This window comes from Brassica napus, chromosome C7 (genome assembly GCF_020379485.1).
Source record: "Brassica napus cultivar Da-Ae chromosome C7, Da-Ae, whole genome shotgun sequence".
NCBI classification, from domain to species: Eukaryota; Viridiplantae; Streptophyta; class Magnoliopsida; order Brassicales; family Brassicaceae; genus Brassica; species Brassica napus.
Window position 1 is genome coordinate 53,551,687 of NC_063450.1, and position 16,288 is coordinate 53,567,974.

The following is a 16,288-nucleotide window of genomic DNA, read 5'->3' on the forward strand; positions in this document are numbered from 1 at the left end:
ATTGAAGTTCAATAACCAGGTAGTATTGTTGTTTTTTTTTTTGTTTGAAAAAAGGCTTAGGTAGTATTGTTGTTAAGAAATTAAAAAAGTTCTTAGAGAATAGTACACATTTTTACATGAAATAAAATGACTATACGAGACGTGCAAAATTTAGAATTAATATACAGATATGGATCCAAGAAAGACGGAACACAATATGAAAATACTAAATTATTACAGTGGAAGTGAAATTTTTTACCGGGTCAGTTAAACCACATAATTGCCTCCTATGTTGGAAGTTAGATCTGAAATGTATTTGTCGAGACGATGAAAGAGAGATCATATGTTTCATTCCAAAATAATGAAATGGGTCTTCACTTTTAATCCTTATCATAATTAACGAAGGAGCTAACTCTAATTAGTGTAATAGTGTGACCAAGAAATATTTGTCCCAAAAAAAAGTGTGACCAAGAAATCATTAGAAATATTGTGTATTTAGTTAGTAATCAAACACAAAATTATATATATGAATAAAAACCATTTTTGATCATTTGACAACAAAGTAGCTTCTCTAAAAAGATGTTTTTACTCTCTATGCAACTTGTGATAACAAATCAATCTCTATTCTGAATATGTTTTAATTGTAAATAGTACGTTATGTGTGATTTGATGATTTTTTTGGAGCCATTCGTTTTTCAAAATTTTAGATTTTGATTTCTAATGCGTGTCTAGATTAATTGCAGAACTCTAGTAAATCAAAGTTTAAAAAAAAACCCTAATAAATCAACAATGTTGGTATACGCTTTGGGTATAATGTACATCTACGTTCTCCCTGCGACTTCAAGATGTACTTTGAGAAGTTCAATATTAGGAAATATATCGACCCAAGTCCAACTATACGGCAAATCCATCATCCAATCCGGTCTTATACACATGTTCTTCTCAATTTATTAATTTGAAAATCACACATTAGAGAATGATGAGTGTGTATTATTATAAGATAATCTCCAAAGGGCCAGGCTTTGGGAGTGGAGAAAGATGGGTTAAGTTAAGCCACTTTGTTCCAAAAAGTCAGGATCAAACGGCTCTCAGTGATCTGATGAGCCATGGTCCCTTCCCCATCGTCTGATCCCCGACTCGCCGCATCCAAGACCTGACTTAATAAAATGGTCATTAACTGTAGTCTCTTACTATAATCTCCATCAGTTTCTTTACTTCTAAATACTAGGGGCATTGTCCCCGCACAAACGCGGAGTTGTGGATAAAGGTCTTGTTTCATCTCAATATTTGCTAGGGTTATTGTAGTTGTGAATTTTGCGTTTTGAGTTGTTTTTCAAGTTTTTTTTATTGTTATAGGGTTAGAGTTGTGATGATGAACTGTGTATGCATTGTTCTCCACTTATGAAAGACTAAACTGTGTTAGTAATGTGATTGATATAGTTCGTGTTGTTGTTTGTTGTATCACTGAAACTTATTGTTTGTTTGTCCTTTTAATTTGTTTCTTGTACTGTTGAGAGTACATAAATTATATTAAAGTTGTTGAGAGTACCTTTTGTTTCTGGATATTTTTTCTCTAGTTTAGTTGTGTAAGTTGTGTGTATTAAGAAATAATTTTTATTATCCTTATTATGTTTGTTATATGTTTTTATTGTATTTTTAAACTTGTTGCTCTTATCGGACCTTTATTTGATGGGTAATATGTAAACAAAAATCATTGTTAGTTGTATTTATCAGAGTTCATAACTTACTCTTTTTTTTTGTTTAGGTAATTTCACTGATCTTGGTTGTCGTCTTCGTCTTCTTCGTTGCGAAAGTAAGTTTGTAAATTGTTAAATAGATGGCCATGAAATTTGTATTTGTTTAGCTGACTCGATGTATGTGTCGTTGCGAAAGTAAATTTGTAAATTGTTAAATAGCTGGTCGTGTAGTTTGTATTTGTTTAGTTGACTTGATGTATGTGTCGTTGAGTTTTAGTTGAGGTGAATGGTTTGGTATATTTGTTTTGAAGTTTATTTCTAAGATTAGACAAAAAGAGAGGTGGTCATTAATGATTCGTCTTTTTTGGAATTCTAGTTTTTGGTGTTTTGATTGTTTGGGTTGTTGTGGTTTCTTTTAAGCTGTAAAATAAAGGTTTGTGTAAAATTAGTTTGATAAGTAAGAGAGATAAATAGACGACCACATAATTTGGGTAGGAAATATTTTGATTATTGATGTTAGCACAATATAGATAATAATATAAAAGGGAATTGTGTGTTGATTGTTTCTTACGGATCAATGAGGAGACGGATAACGACTCGAGTTGTTTCTTTGCTAAGGCCATAGCCTTGGACATAACGAATTTTCCCAACCACATCTGCAAGTTTAAATATCAGTTATGATAACGAAACATATTATAAACCCAGATGCAATATGATAATATACCTGAGAGTTCTAGGTTTGTGTTCGTAATCACTTGGAAATTGTCAAACAGTCTAATTATGATTGGAGATTGATCTCAGGAGCACATGTGATGACTTCATCAATAATAGTTGGTGAGATGAAACGAATGAGGAATGGATGATCAATTATCTTGTACATGCTTGAGCATCTAGCAGCCTCAAAACGATCGACTTTCACAACGGAACCGGCTTTCAAAGATGGCATGTAATGATTAGCACGTCCGGCGGGAATAAACTCATGAATCACGGAATCTGCAAATAATATTATTTAACAAAAAATCAGAAAATCAATTAAAAACAATTATATTAAATAAGTGTGATAAATCGAAGATTAACTTACCTTTTCATCAAGGAAGAGAACCGTGATTCCCATAAACTCACTGTCTTTCTTGAAGTTCAGGGAATCCCCTAAGCGAGGAGGTTAGAGGCTATGCTCTGACTACTACGACCAACACGGAGAGACTCGACGGTTGAGTGACGGATGTCGGGAACACCGGTTTGAGGAACTGGAGAGGCAGAGAGACATTTTCTAGAAGATCGTTAAAGCTAAGAGGAATCAATGAGTTTTGTGCAGATGCAAATTAGGTTCATCAAAGATGAGAATCATATATATATAGGGTTTACAGAAAGGCTACAACTCAGGAACATTTAAGATCAAGCGATTTAAGATGGGGAGATGAAGTGTTCACCGATGAAAAAATAGATTACGAACAGACACACAGCGCAATTCTATAACTCAAACTTGTCTAAGACAATGATGAAAAGAACCCTAACTCATGTTAAGCGAAGACAATTTACAATATGGAAAAACTATAATTGTTGTTTTTTTCATATAACGTGATGAACCTCATTTAAAAATGAAACTCATAATACACTTGTAGGTCTGACCCACAGAGAAAACCGAAGAAGCAAAGGTTTCCAACCTTCATAAATAAATATTCCCTCTGTTCCCGGAAGTAAGATTTTCTAAAGTGTTCACGCTTATTAAGAATTCAATAAATATTTATAATTTAATTTTTCTTTTACTTTATCATACACTTTCCAATAACTTTTCACCAATGAAATTTAATCAATTCAAATATTTTTATTTAATGTTTCTTAAAAGTATAAAAAAATACCTTAAACATATAGAAAATCTATCTTTGTGGAACAAGTAAAAAATCTAAAACATCTTACTTTCGGGAACAGAAGGAGTATTAGTTTTGGCCATCAATGTACAAAGTATTCTTTAGTTTAGTGATATAAATGTTAGTGTTTATATCTCAATAATCCGGGTTCGAACCCAAAGACTTGACACTTTTTCACACTTTTTCAAAATGAGACCTACCAAAATGCTGACGTGCCGTCTCAGGGAATAAGGAACTGTACTATTATATTATAGATATATAGATTTAGTCAGATGGAATCCCTTTGTTTATAATAACTTATAAGTTCTCTCGTATATACATACAAATTAATTGACTAATTATAAGAAATATATAGTCGTGCACGAAACCTGTCTCTAATTTTATCTATAAAACAAAATAGCACCAAAATATCTAACTGGAATTATTTGGCTGAATCCGGCAGGCCCAACACATGTCGCTTTTTCTGGAAACACTAGTTTCACTCCTTAATTACGTGATTTTAACCTCCTTATTAGTTAAGAGATATGAAATACTTTCATATTATAACAAATATCAATACCATATCAACGCCATGTAGTTGGATATGTGTAGGTGTGTGATGAGACAATTTAGCTAGTGGCGCTGAATCTTTTAAGGAAAATGTTAATTAGTATATAGTATGCTAATTATCCATAAGTATTGCTTGTTTTAAAGATAACTAGATTTTGACCCGCCCTTTAAAAGGCGGATATATATATTTATTTTTTTTTGAGAAATTTAATTTTCATATTTATGTTATTTTTTGTAATCATATTTGTGTTTAATATTTATTTAATTTAATATAATTTTTGGTAACTATATTAAATATGTCAAGTTGTATAACTTTACACTTATACCATATGCATTTCAGAAATTATTTTTAAACTTTATTCCTAAAGTTTGTAACATATTATATTATTGTAATAGTTACCTAACATAATTAGCCAAGAATATTCGTACCCAGAAAAACTCAACTCGGAATCGACCCGAAAATCAAAGTCGATTACTCTAGTAGATCTGGTCTATATACTCGAACGGTTCTTAAAGTGTTATATCTGAAACCAATATCAAATTTAACCCGTATCGAAAACCAAACAAATTTTTTGAAAAATGTTTAAAAAATAATTTTAATATATTATGTTATATATATGTAAATGAGGTAATATGATCTTCACTAACTTTCAGTAAAATTACATTAAACACATTTTTTTAATCAAATAACATATTTAAAACTCATTAAACTAAAATCCGTAGAATATATAATACTTTCATAATAATATCAGATACACATTAAAAATATATTCAGAATTTAAATTAGATATTAGCCATATAATTAGGTACCAAATAGAAGTTGGTTAAGTTATATATTTAAATGTTATATCTTCTAGGGAATTTAGATGCAATTTTAAAATATTTTGATTGAAGTAATAATTAACTGACGATTTTGATGCTATCATGCACTTTTCTCACCTTTATTTAATTTTAGCTTTTGTTTGATTAAATAAGATATTTAGATGTAAATAGAAAAAGTGGATCCCGATTATTATGCTCAAGTGGTGGTTACATCCACGATATATAATTAGATTTTTTCTTGGGTTCACCCCCTAAAGTGAACCTCTAGGTTCACCAACCAATAAGATTATGTTATTTCAAATTTGATATCTTTTATAAAAGGAAACAAAATATTGTCAAGTTATATTATGTTTTAAAAATAAAAAGATAAAAAATAAAAAATATATATAGTAGTAATTAAAAAATATATATTTTTAACATCGCCAGGAAAAAACTAAACTCTAAATCCTAATCCATAAACCCTAAATCCGAAACCCTAAATCCTTGGATAAACCATAAACTCTGAATCAAAAACAAACACTAAAACACTCAAGGGTTTAGGATTTTAGTGTTTAGTGTTTTTGATTTAAAGTTTATGATTTATCCAAGGGTTTAGGGTTTACCCAAGGGTTTAGAGTTTCAGATTTAGGGTTTAAGGATTATGATTTAGGGTTTAGTGTTTTGCTGACGACGTTAACAATATTTTTTTTTAAAAAATCTTTTTTTTGTAACTACTTTTTTTTTTATCTTTTTATTTTAAAAATATAATATAACTTGATAATATTTTGTTTCCTTTTTTAAAAGATATCAAATTTGAAATAATAAAATCTTATTGGTTGGTGAACCTAGAGGTTAGGGTGAACCCAAGAATAACTCGTCATTTTCTTAGTTTAATAGTATTGATAACTTACCATGAATAAATAATATTTTTTTGAAGGTAATCCCACGAATAATGGAAGATGATGTCACGTCTTTTAATTAATGACTTTTTTAAATGAAAGATAAGTGATTAAACATTGCTTCTTGTTGCCATCCCTTGTGGCAACACACTGGAATTTTTTTTTTTCAAACTAGAAGTTAAAAGAGAACTGTTCTATAATAACACCTAGATATTGATCCGCGTGGATGTTGGTTTGTACATTTTATACATCAATATTTATTTTTTATAATTAGTGTTATATATTTTAGATGTATCATAATATAACTAATGATATTCAAAAGACCTGGACCGAATCAGGTAATATGGTTATTTTGTTACAAATATCCGAATCCGCTTTAGATACATTGGTTATTTAGATATTTTTAGGTTCATATACATCAGAACTGAATTCATCCAGATCCAAAATGACTCAACTCAAAACCCATACATAAATTTATAATATTTAAGCGGGATCTTGTTTCAAAACAAAAAAAAAACGATACCCGAAAGGAACAACATGTACATAAATGGATAGATAATGTTCATTTACAACTGATTTTATAAACTAATAAAAAAAATTTATTTTTATGTGTTTGGCTAAAATAAGTGAAATAAAAAGAGTTTTTTGTTAAGTAAAATAATTATATGGAGTGAAAATTAAGTGGTAATAAATGTAGCACATTTTTATTATTTTTATTTAAGTTATTATTTTATTTACAAAAACATATCTTTGAATTATGTTTTTGGCTACGTAATTTTCCACCGATTGAAACTCAAATAAAAATGTTTAAATAAAACAAACTAAACCAAACATTTAATCAAATGAAAAACCTAGTTATTTAAAAAATTTTATTTTATAATTGGCACAAAGTTAATATTGATTAACTAATAAATAAAAATATGCACTACTATTATGGTAATATAATTAATGATATAAATTATTGTTAAAGTAATATAATTAATGAAATTGTTAAACTAAGTGAAATATGAAAATACAATTAATAGATACTGCTATTCATATATCCAAACAAATTTTATTAAAACTACTATTCAAGTTTCCAAACAATCTCATTGTGTACTTCAACTTTAATAATATAGATTACACAAATATATCTTTGAATTATGTTTTTGGCTACGTAATTTTCCACCGATTGAAACTCAAATAAAAATGTTTAAATAAAACAAACTAAACCAAACATTTAATCATATTAAAAACCTAGTTATTTAACATTTTTGATTTTATAATTGGCACAAAGTTAATATTGATTAACTAATAAATAAAAATATGCACTACTATTATGGTAATATAATTAATGATGTAAATTATTTTTAAAGTAATATAATTAATAAAATTGTTAAACTAAGTGAAATATGGAAATACAATTAATAGATACTGCTATTCATATATCCAAACAAATTTTATTAAAATTATTATTCAAGTTTCCAAACAATCTCATTGTATACTTCAACTTTAATAATATAGATTCGATGTTTCTTATTTTTGAAAATGGTTTGGTTAGGTGTAAAGTCTGGACTAAAATATAAGTTAATCCCCCTCGAGAATTCACTTAATATGATTTGATTAGTCTAGTTAATTATGGCTCAATATATGCATATTATATGTTTTATCTTTAACAAGTCACAATGACGTGCTTCCCACATAATCAAATCTAGTTATATATACAGTACACTAAAAATACATATATACCTAACCATATATATGTTTTATACTTGTACTGACAGGTTTCTAATATCACCTTGGTTACTTTTTTTCATTTCGGATTGGGATGTATTAAATAGTAAGTTACAATTTAAAATAAACAACATCGTATTGCAGAATCAGCAAGCATAAGAAATCAGAGATCGTCAAATTCATTTAAAATATATATATTTGTTGGATATCTTTCTGACATTTTCTTATGACTTCACCCCAATAAATGTTTATAAATCATGTTGCAAAGTCAGCAAGCATCAGCATAATGTTTATAAATCAGTCTTCTATATACTTTAATCAGTAAACAAGATTATGTATATTGTGGCCTTGTGGGATATATCTCAAAATAATATCTTTTGAATACTTGAACAAAAAACGTATAGTTAAAGTCAAATCGTAGGAAGTTCCAACTTCTGAAGTCACTGCTATACATTCAAGCATCTCAAATTATTCAATACTAAATAAATATAAAATCGGATATATTTTGCCGAGTTCGTCTGTTTAAACTAACTTTGAGCATGTTGGAAAAAAATGAAACTTAAGTTGAGCATACTTCAGCATTTTTCTGAAGCAAAGAACGTGTAAGGAGATAAATCGGTCAACTTCATCTTACGTAAGCCTTCGTATCTTTAACCAAAAAAAAAAAAAAGCCTTCATATCTAACATTTTTAAACATACATAAACAAAGCAACAACATATTTAAAATATATTTTTTTGTAAACTAACATATTTAAAATATTATGATGCAGATGTTATTAATATTTTTTTTGTCAACATATTTGCAGATTTAGACAAAAAAATGAATACGTGAACAGTTTTTAAATATTTATCTCACTCGCTGTGATTTACACAAGCCAGAAGAATAAATCAAGCTATATATATGGAGTTTTCGTTTCGTTTTCATGATATTGCATTTTACATATATTATTTTAATAGAAAATCTTAGAAGAGGATTCTTTTTGTTGTTTTTGATGCATTTATATACTAACAGACATCGCTGTAAACGATAACTATTGTTATAAAAAGATTCAGTAGTTGAATATTCACGAAGGTTGTGTGTCGCACTAGTTTGCTAATTTTGAAGGACAACTGAGTATATGATTGTTTAATAAAGTCGAGAAGATTAATTGAAAAACTGTCTCGGATTAGGGTTCGTGCTTGTTGTAAGTAGTTCCGCGTGCTTACCTATAATGCATCTGAATCTTCAGATTATTAATATAGTTTTTTAAGATTCAATCTTAATTATATAATAATGCTAAAGCTAGCTGGTTATCTTGGCTAAGATATATATATATATATAACACTAAGATTCTTTAGCGGAATAAGATCTAAATCTAATCGATATATTGTAGAAGGAGATCGTGGTGAGTTTGAGATCAGGTCAAACAACGAAACTTGGCAAGAATCATACCCAAAAAAAAATCTTTTGTAAAATTAATTAGTTCCATAAGCTAGGTTTAATTTTATCAAAACGGCTCAAAGTGTTTCTGAAAGAACTCTATGTTACTATTGGTTGGATATACGCCTATACTTTTGAGAGCTTCTTTTACAGCTTGGATTATCCAGTTTTTTACTCCATATAAGTTTTGTGATGAATACAAAAAAGATCCCAGCATATAACGATTTTCAGCTTCTTAAAGTATTCTTTTGTTAATTAAGATTTTATTTATTTATTTTGCGTTGTACTATATTTTTCTTGTAATTTTTCCTGTTGTATTGTAGTAATTGGTTTTCAAATTAATACACTGAAAACCGGAATTGAAGTATTGAACACATTCATTATTAAGCATATATATATGAGAATACACAAAACACACCAATATCCTAGCGACATACATTATCCAGATCATCAAATCACAACATTAACAACATTATCCTATATATATATATATACTAGAAGCCAACATCCAACATGTAACTATAATTATATTCTACTAATTAAAGCCCTAACCTAAGATCTAATGAACACCCTGCTGTGTCCGAAGTAGACGAAATATCATGTATTGTTGCAGGAACATTCAGATCAAACGCACCACCGACCATCGTCTCCTCTTCTTTCTCCCAGTGACATCTCATGTGACCTCCTAAAGCCTGGCCACTAGAGAACACTCTAAAACATACATTACACTTATGATTCCCCATAAACGTAACGATCTTACCCTGATGATCTTGATCACTAGGAGTAGTAGTAGTAACCGTCATAGGATCATCAGCCACGTTCGTGATAGCGAAGCATCCTTTAACGTTCTTGTGACTAGCTCTATGTCCTCCTAAAGCCTGATGTGATCCAAACACTTTCTTGCAACCTCCACACTCGAACCGCTCACCACAGCTTGATGATGACGGCATGGAATTAGCCAGCATTAAGAGATAAGAAGCGACTTCATGATCTTCCTCGGTCATAAGGGAGACCCAATTTGGTGATCTCTGGTTCTGGTTTGAAAATGAAGCCGGGGTGGGGCCACGGTGGTTAGGAGGAGGGTTGATGCCACGCCATTGACGCTCAGGGTGACATCTCATGTGACCAAAGAGAGCCTTCCAAGACCAAAACGTTTTGCCACATTCGGTACATGGACGTGTGATTTTGGGGGCATTTGGGTCTGGCTTTCTAGGGTATTTTGGTTTTGGTTTTGGTGAAGAAGTAGAGGGTAATGCAACCGTTTTGGTGCGTTTCTTTCTAGGGCTCTGGTCGTAACTTGGAGATAAAGCAAGTTGGAGATTTGGAGTACGGTAGAAAGGGATGATTGCGTTGGATGTAGGGTTAAGTGGAGTGTGAAAATTGGGATCTGAATCGGAATTGTTGGTGGTCATTGTGATCACGTAGAGAAATTAAGTGATGAAAGAAAAGAGAAAAAAGGATGAAAGTTGGAGAAAGGGTGGCTTAAGTAGACGAGGAGGAAGAAGAAGAAGAAGAAGGAGACGGTTACGTGGGGAGGAAGTTATGGAGGGACAGGGAGACAGTTAACTTCAGTTGAGGAACAGAGCGGTTTACTTTGTAAGGGAAGACTTATCACCTTTGCAGTTTGAAACCACGTTGTCGAGTGTTTTGTTTGTTGGGCCAACTTTATGGGCCTTCTAATCCGAATTCTCCATCAGTATAATGACGAATTAAAACTTGGTTTGATTTTCTGGTTTAGTTTGTTTTTTTTTGTCATCGGTTTAGTTTGGTTTATATTTACATTCTTAGCAATAATTGAACCGGAACTCAGTTCTCTCCGGTTGGGTTTGGCTTTTCTCTAGGTTAGTGATTACTGTGATTAGTTAGTCTTAACTACTTTGAAAAACATTATTTTCCTAAATATTAATCTAGGATTACTACATAGTTTGCATGGTTGAACACAAAAAAGTTAAACATATCTTCTCCTTTCCCAAAAAAATAGATATGGTTCAAGTAACTAAATAAGAAGCAGCAGATGTCACACGTCCACATTCAACACACACTTTTCTTAACCATTAATCCCATTGACTTGAACCGGCATCGTGGACTCAGTGTGTTGACCATAAATAAATGGTCATCAACTTATACAATCCGAATATTCAAGACTTGTCAAAAAAAAGAAGAAGAATGTTCTCATATACCAAGTAGTATAAAAGACTAAAAGAGGAAGTGGTTTATCAATAATCCAAAGAGGAAGAAGGTGAGAGGAAACCGCTAGGGTCAAGGAAATGTAGCTGTGAGCACGCAAAGCAGTCTAAAGAACTTTCTTCCCACAATCGGCGCCGTAAGATAAACAAAACACACTCTCATCCAACGAATGTAATTGTCCGACCAGTCTCTCACCAAACATAAACCCAAAAATCTATTTTTTATTCGTGAGATTCGAATAAAATTTGTTATACTATATTGTATTAAACCGAGAGCAGCTTTCCTTTGGTGGAAATAACATTAAATATTGTAGCTTTCCTCTTCTTGTTCCACTTTCTTTTGTCTCTCAGATTCATTCTCAGTCAGTTAGACTTCTGTGTCACCCTTCTCTGATTACTTACTGGTAAGTTATAACTAGATCCTCTTTTTGCTTTATTTCATTCCTCTGTTTCTGATTCCTTTGTAAGTAAACTCAGATTTGACTTTTTAGTAGCTCCTTTTTGACTCTCTGTTCTTTCTAATGGTTGATCTGATCTGGGGGGGGGGGGGGGGGGGGGGGGGGGGGGTTTGTGTCTTTCTTCCTTTTACTATCTATAAGCTTCTTTGATTTGGTCTGATGAGTTTTTGTCTGGACTGTTAGTTGGATAAAGTAACATAAAGTGAAAGTTGATGTACTTTTAAATGCTTAATCTGTTGTTGGTTATGTGATTTTCTTATCGCTTATTAAAGTTTGTTACTTTCTTGTTTTTAGCTTCTTGGGTTTGGTCTGTTACTAGAGGGTCTTGACTTGTTTATAATATCTATTTGAACAGTTAAGTTGGATGAAGAAGAGAGATTGAAAGTTAGTATCTTTTCCACTGTTTCATGGGCAATTCATGCCGTGGATCTTTCAAGGACAAACTCTTCCAGACCAATAACAGTACTAAGCTTGAAGACAACTCCAAAACCTCTACAAACGTCACTTCAAACCGCTCTAGTTCCACCAACACTGAAGAGTTCTCCTCTCCCAAGAAAGACAGCAAAAACTCACCTCTTGTTATCCCTTCAAAAGAACCAATCATGAGACGCAACATGGACAACCAAGCTTACTACGTCCTCGGTCACAAGACCCCAAACATTCGTGACCTCTACACTCTCAGCCGCAAGCTAGGACAAGGCCAGTTTGGCACAACCTACCTCTGCACAGAACTCGCCACTGGCGTCGACTACGCTTGCAAGTCAATCTCCAAGAGGAAACTCATCTCCAAAGAAGACGTTGAAGACGTTAGACGAGAGATTCAGATCATGCACCACTTAGCTGGTCACGGCAACATCGTGACGATCAAAGGAGCGTATGAGGACTCTTTGTACGTCCACATTGTGATGGAGCTTTGCGCTGGAGGGGAGTTGTTTGATAGGATTATTCAGAGAGGGCATTACAGCGAGAGGAAAGCTGCTGAGCTGACTAAGATCATTGTGGGAGTTGTGGAAGCGTGTCATTCTCTTGGTGTGATGCATAGAGACTTGAAGCCTGAGAATTTCTTGTTGGTTAATAAGGATGATGATTTCTCTCTCAAGGCTATTGACTTTGGTCTTTCTGTTTTTTTCAAACCAGGTAAAAACTGTCTGAAAAGCTTTAGTTAATGTTTTCCTTAATAGTGTTCTAAAAATCGGTCTAGGCGGCTACTAAGTGGTAAATAGAGTCTAGACGTTCAAAAGATCAGTTTAGAAGTCCATCTAATCAATAATCTCCTATAAAGCGCCTAATTACCGCCTAAGAATTTCTTGAATGATTTTTAGAAAAAATCTGTCTAGGAGAAGCCCGTCTAATTAGTAATCTCCTATAAAACTGCCTAATTACCGCCTATGGATTTCTTGAATGATTTTTTTTTAAGAAAAAAAATCTGTCTAGGCGATCAAAAGATTGGTTTAGACGCCCGCCTAATCAATAATCTCCTATAAAATGCCTAATTACCACCTACGGATTTTCTTGAATATTGATTTGGTTGGTTTTGATATTCCTGTGAGTTTCAGGTCAAATATTCACTGATGTTGTTGGGAGTCCATATTATGTTGCTCCTGAGGTTTTGCTCAAACGTTATGGACCTGAGGCTGATGTATGGACCGCTGGTGTTATACTGTATATATTGCTAAGCGGAGTCCCACCGTTTTGGGCAGGTAAGTGTGATTGGTGTTTGGTCATATAAGCTCTTTAGAAAGTCTGAGTCACCTGAGATGTGTTTTGTTTTGTCTTATTTTTGTTGGGGAATCAGAAACACAGCAAGGGATATTTGATGCTGTGTTGAAGGGATACATTGACTTTGATTCAGACCCTTGGCCTGTGATATCAGACAGTGCTAAAGACTTGATCCGCAGAATGTTATCCTCTAAGCCTGCAGAGCGCTTGACAGCTCATGAAGTCTTGCGTATGTCTCCACATTAAAGTAATGGTTACATTTTAGCAACAAGCACTAGGCTTACATCTACTTGTTTGCAGGTCATCCTTGGATCTGTGAGAACGGTGTTGCACCAGATAGACCACTTGATCCGGCTGTTCTGTCTCGGCTCAAGCAGTTTTCTGCAATGAATAAACTAAAGAAGATGGCTTTGAAGGTGATAGCTGAGAGTCTCTCTGAGGAAGAGATTGCTGGTTTAAGAGAAATGTTCCAAGCAATGGATACTGATAACAGTGGTGCAATCACCTTTGATGAACTCAAAGCTGGTCTGAGGAAATATGGATCTACTTTGAAAGACACAGAGATCCATGATCTTATGGAAGCGGTACAAAAAAACTTAAAATCTTATTTGAATGTAGTGTTGTTTGTCTGTTCTAACATGGAGCTTCTTGTGTTTGACAGGCTGATGTGGACAACAGTGGGACGATTGATTACAGCGAGTTCATTGCAGCGACGATCCATCTCAACAAGCTGGAGAGGGAAGAGCATCTTGTGGCTGCGTTTCAGTACTTTGACAAAGACGGAAGTGGTTACATAACGATAGACGAGCTGCAGCAAGCGTGTGTTGAGCATAGTATGACTGATGTTTTCCTTGAGGACATCATCAAAGAAGTTGATAAAAACAATGTAAGCTTATTATAACGACTTTGTTCTTCAAGATTCTTCTCTAAAGACTTGTGTCTAGGCGTAGATGATAAAAAGTTTTTTGATGTTACAGGATGGACAGATTGATTATGGTGAGTTTGTGGAGATGATGCAAAAGGGAAACGCTGGTGTTGGAAGAAGGACGATGAGAAACAGTCTGAACATTAGCATGAGAGACGCTTAGAGGTCGTTAATTTTCCCCTGGTGGTTTGTGACTTCAAAAATGTTTATGTTCATGGGATCAACAATCTCTAGTGAGCTTTGTTTATCTTCTTTCTTTGTAAAACGAAAAATTGTCATCAATGTTGTGTGTTTTCTAAGGATTTTTTACTTTGAAAATCTCTTTCTACTTTCTAGAGGATCATCACAGACCACACAACTTGAATTAAATAAAATATATATAATAAGGTTTGTAAATACCAATGGCGTTTGACGAGCTAGCAAGTCTCAATCATGTAATCAAAGTTGCTTTTTCTAAGTATGTGTCCTTTTAAAAATCTATATATATAAAGTTGGCTTTTTCCCTTCTTATGACATATGGAAGGGGGGAGTTTGTTGACATGTGTCTTCATGTTTTTTTTTTGTATTTTAAATCCTTCTTCTTTTAAATTATTACAATTTACTCCATAAATTTCTAATTGTGTACTATCTAATCATTCTCGCACTTATTGGTCCGAAATAAATAAAATAATATAAATAATGCATAAACTTTCACCATTTTATTATTTTTTTACTAATTTTTATTATTTTATTTACAAATTATATATTTATTAATAATCAAACTAAGAATAAAAAATTAGAGCACCAACACAAATAACCAAGAAAACGAGCCAGATGGAGAATAATAATCGAAAGGCCAAAGCCACCAAGAAGCAGGAAGATATATGCTTAAAGCACCGGAATCACAACCAGTAGCTAAAAGGTAAGAAACATCTCATAAACTAACACACGAACATACAACACGACCTTGCAAGTGAAAAAACACAAAGCTCTGGATAGAAAAGACCAAAGCTCTGGATAGAAAAGACCAAAGCTCCAAGAGACTAACTCCGCACACCTATACCAAAGGTAACATGGAAAGAAAAGAAACAACTTGAGGAATGGAGAATGGAAGACAACCACCAAAAAATCATAAACTAAACTTGAGACCAAAAATTACTTTCCAAGCCCACATAGCATACACGAACGAAAACATTATCTAAACCTCGAGTGGCAAACATGGTGAAAGGAAGAGCCACCAGAGATGCGATGAAAGCTGCAAAGAGATGCGAGAATAGTGAGGGAAAGAGAGACGAAACGAAATCAGCAAACTATGGAGCCGCCCTCGAGCTATGAAAGAGAGCATAAATGTCAGGACACCAAAAACTAGATTTTGAAAACGAAGACGAGCAAAGACTATTGACGGTAAGCCAACGACGAGGAATAAAACATCAAAGACGACTAAACTCTGACCCAACCAAGGAGATGCAATTCCTAACATCAGCTGAAATCTAAAGAAAAAGATGAGCAATCAATATTGACTGGAACAGCCTACAATACAGTGAGAATCAACCGAACAACTGAAAACTCAGAAATCTCTTCTACAACAAATACCATATAATCTCACAGGTGAAGAATCCAAAGAAAAACGAGAGAAAGAAGTGAGTCTTTTTCCGGTGATGGTGAGAAGCACCGCACACCAGAAAGGTAACGAACTACATAGACGGTGACGGCTCAAGTCAAAATATGGGAAGAGGACAAAAAATATATTAAAAGTTTTAATTTTCAAAAATATAATACAATTTTGATGTTGAAACCGTTAATCTTAGAATTAATCAACAAATGCGTAGATGCAAAGTTATTGAAATTCAAAATTCTTTTACGTTAGAGGTTTACTTCACTATTACCAAGTATTGTACACACAATAACACATTATTCAAAAAAACAAACACAAAATATATTAGCATATCACTACCTACTATATAACACATTAAAAACACCAAATAATGCTCTTAACAAATAAAAACAACAAAATAATTACATTATTCAAAAAACAATATTCTGCGCACAGCGCGGACGTACCCTAGTCTCAAATAAAACCCAAAACTCAAGGCCG

At 32.7% G+C, this 16,288-nt stretch overlaps 2 protein-coding genes across 2 annotated transcripts; one reads left to right on the top strand and one right to left on the bottom strand.

Moving 5' to 3' along the window:
- Positions 1-8,705: 8,705 nt before the first annotated feature.
- On the bottom strand, positions 8,706-10,942 carry LOC111207877 (zinc finger protein ZAT3-like). Its single transcript, XM_048763385.1, has one exon. The coding sequence runs from the start codon at positions 10,336-10,338 to the stop codon at positions 9,466-9,468; it is 873 nt and encodes a 290-aa protein (XP_048619342.1). The 5' UTR covers positions 10,339-10,942; the 3' UTR covers positions 8,706-9,465.
- Positions 10,943-11,149: 207 nt separating this feature from the next.
- Positions 11,150-14,532, top strand: LOC111207874 (calcium-dependent protein kinase 5-like). Its single transcript, XM_022706314.2, has 7 exons — positions 11,150-11,516; positions 11,926-12,707; positions 13,127-13,270; positions 13,366-13,518; positions 13,590-13,873; positions 13,951-14,175; positions 14,267-14,532. Exons 2-7 carry the CDS (start codon positions 11,978-11,980, stop codon positions 14,375-14,377), a joined length of 1,647 nt encoding a protein of 548 aa, XP_022562035.1. The 5' UTR covers positions 11,150-11,516; positions 11,926-11,977; the 3' UTR covers positions 14,378-14,532.
- The last annotated feature ends 1,756 nt before the right edge of the window (positions 14,533-16,288 follow it).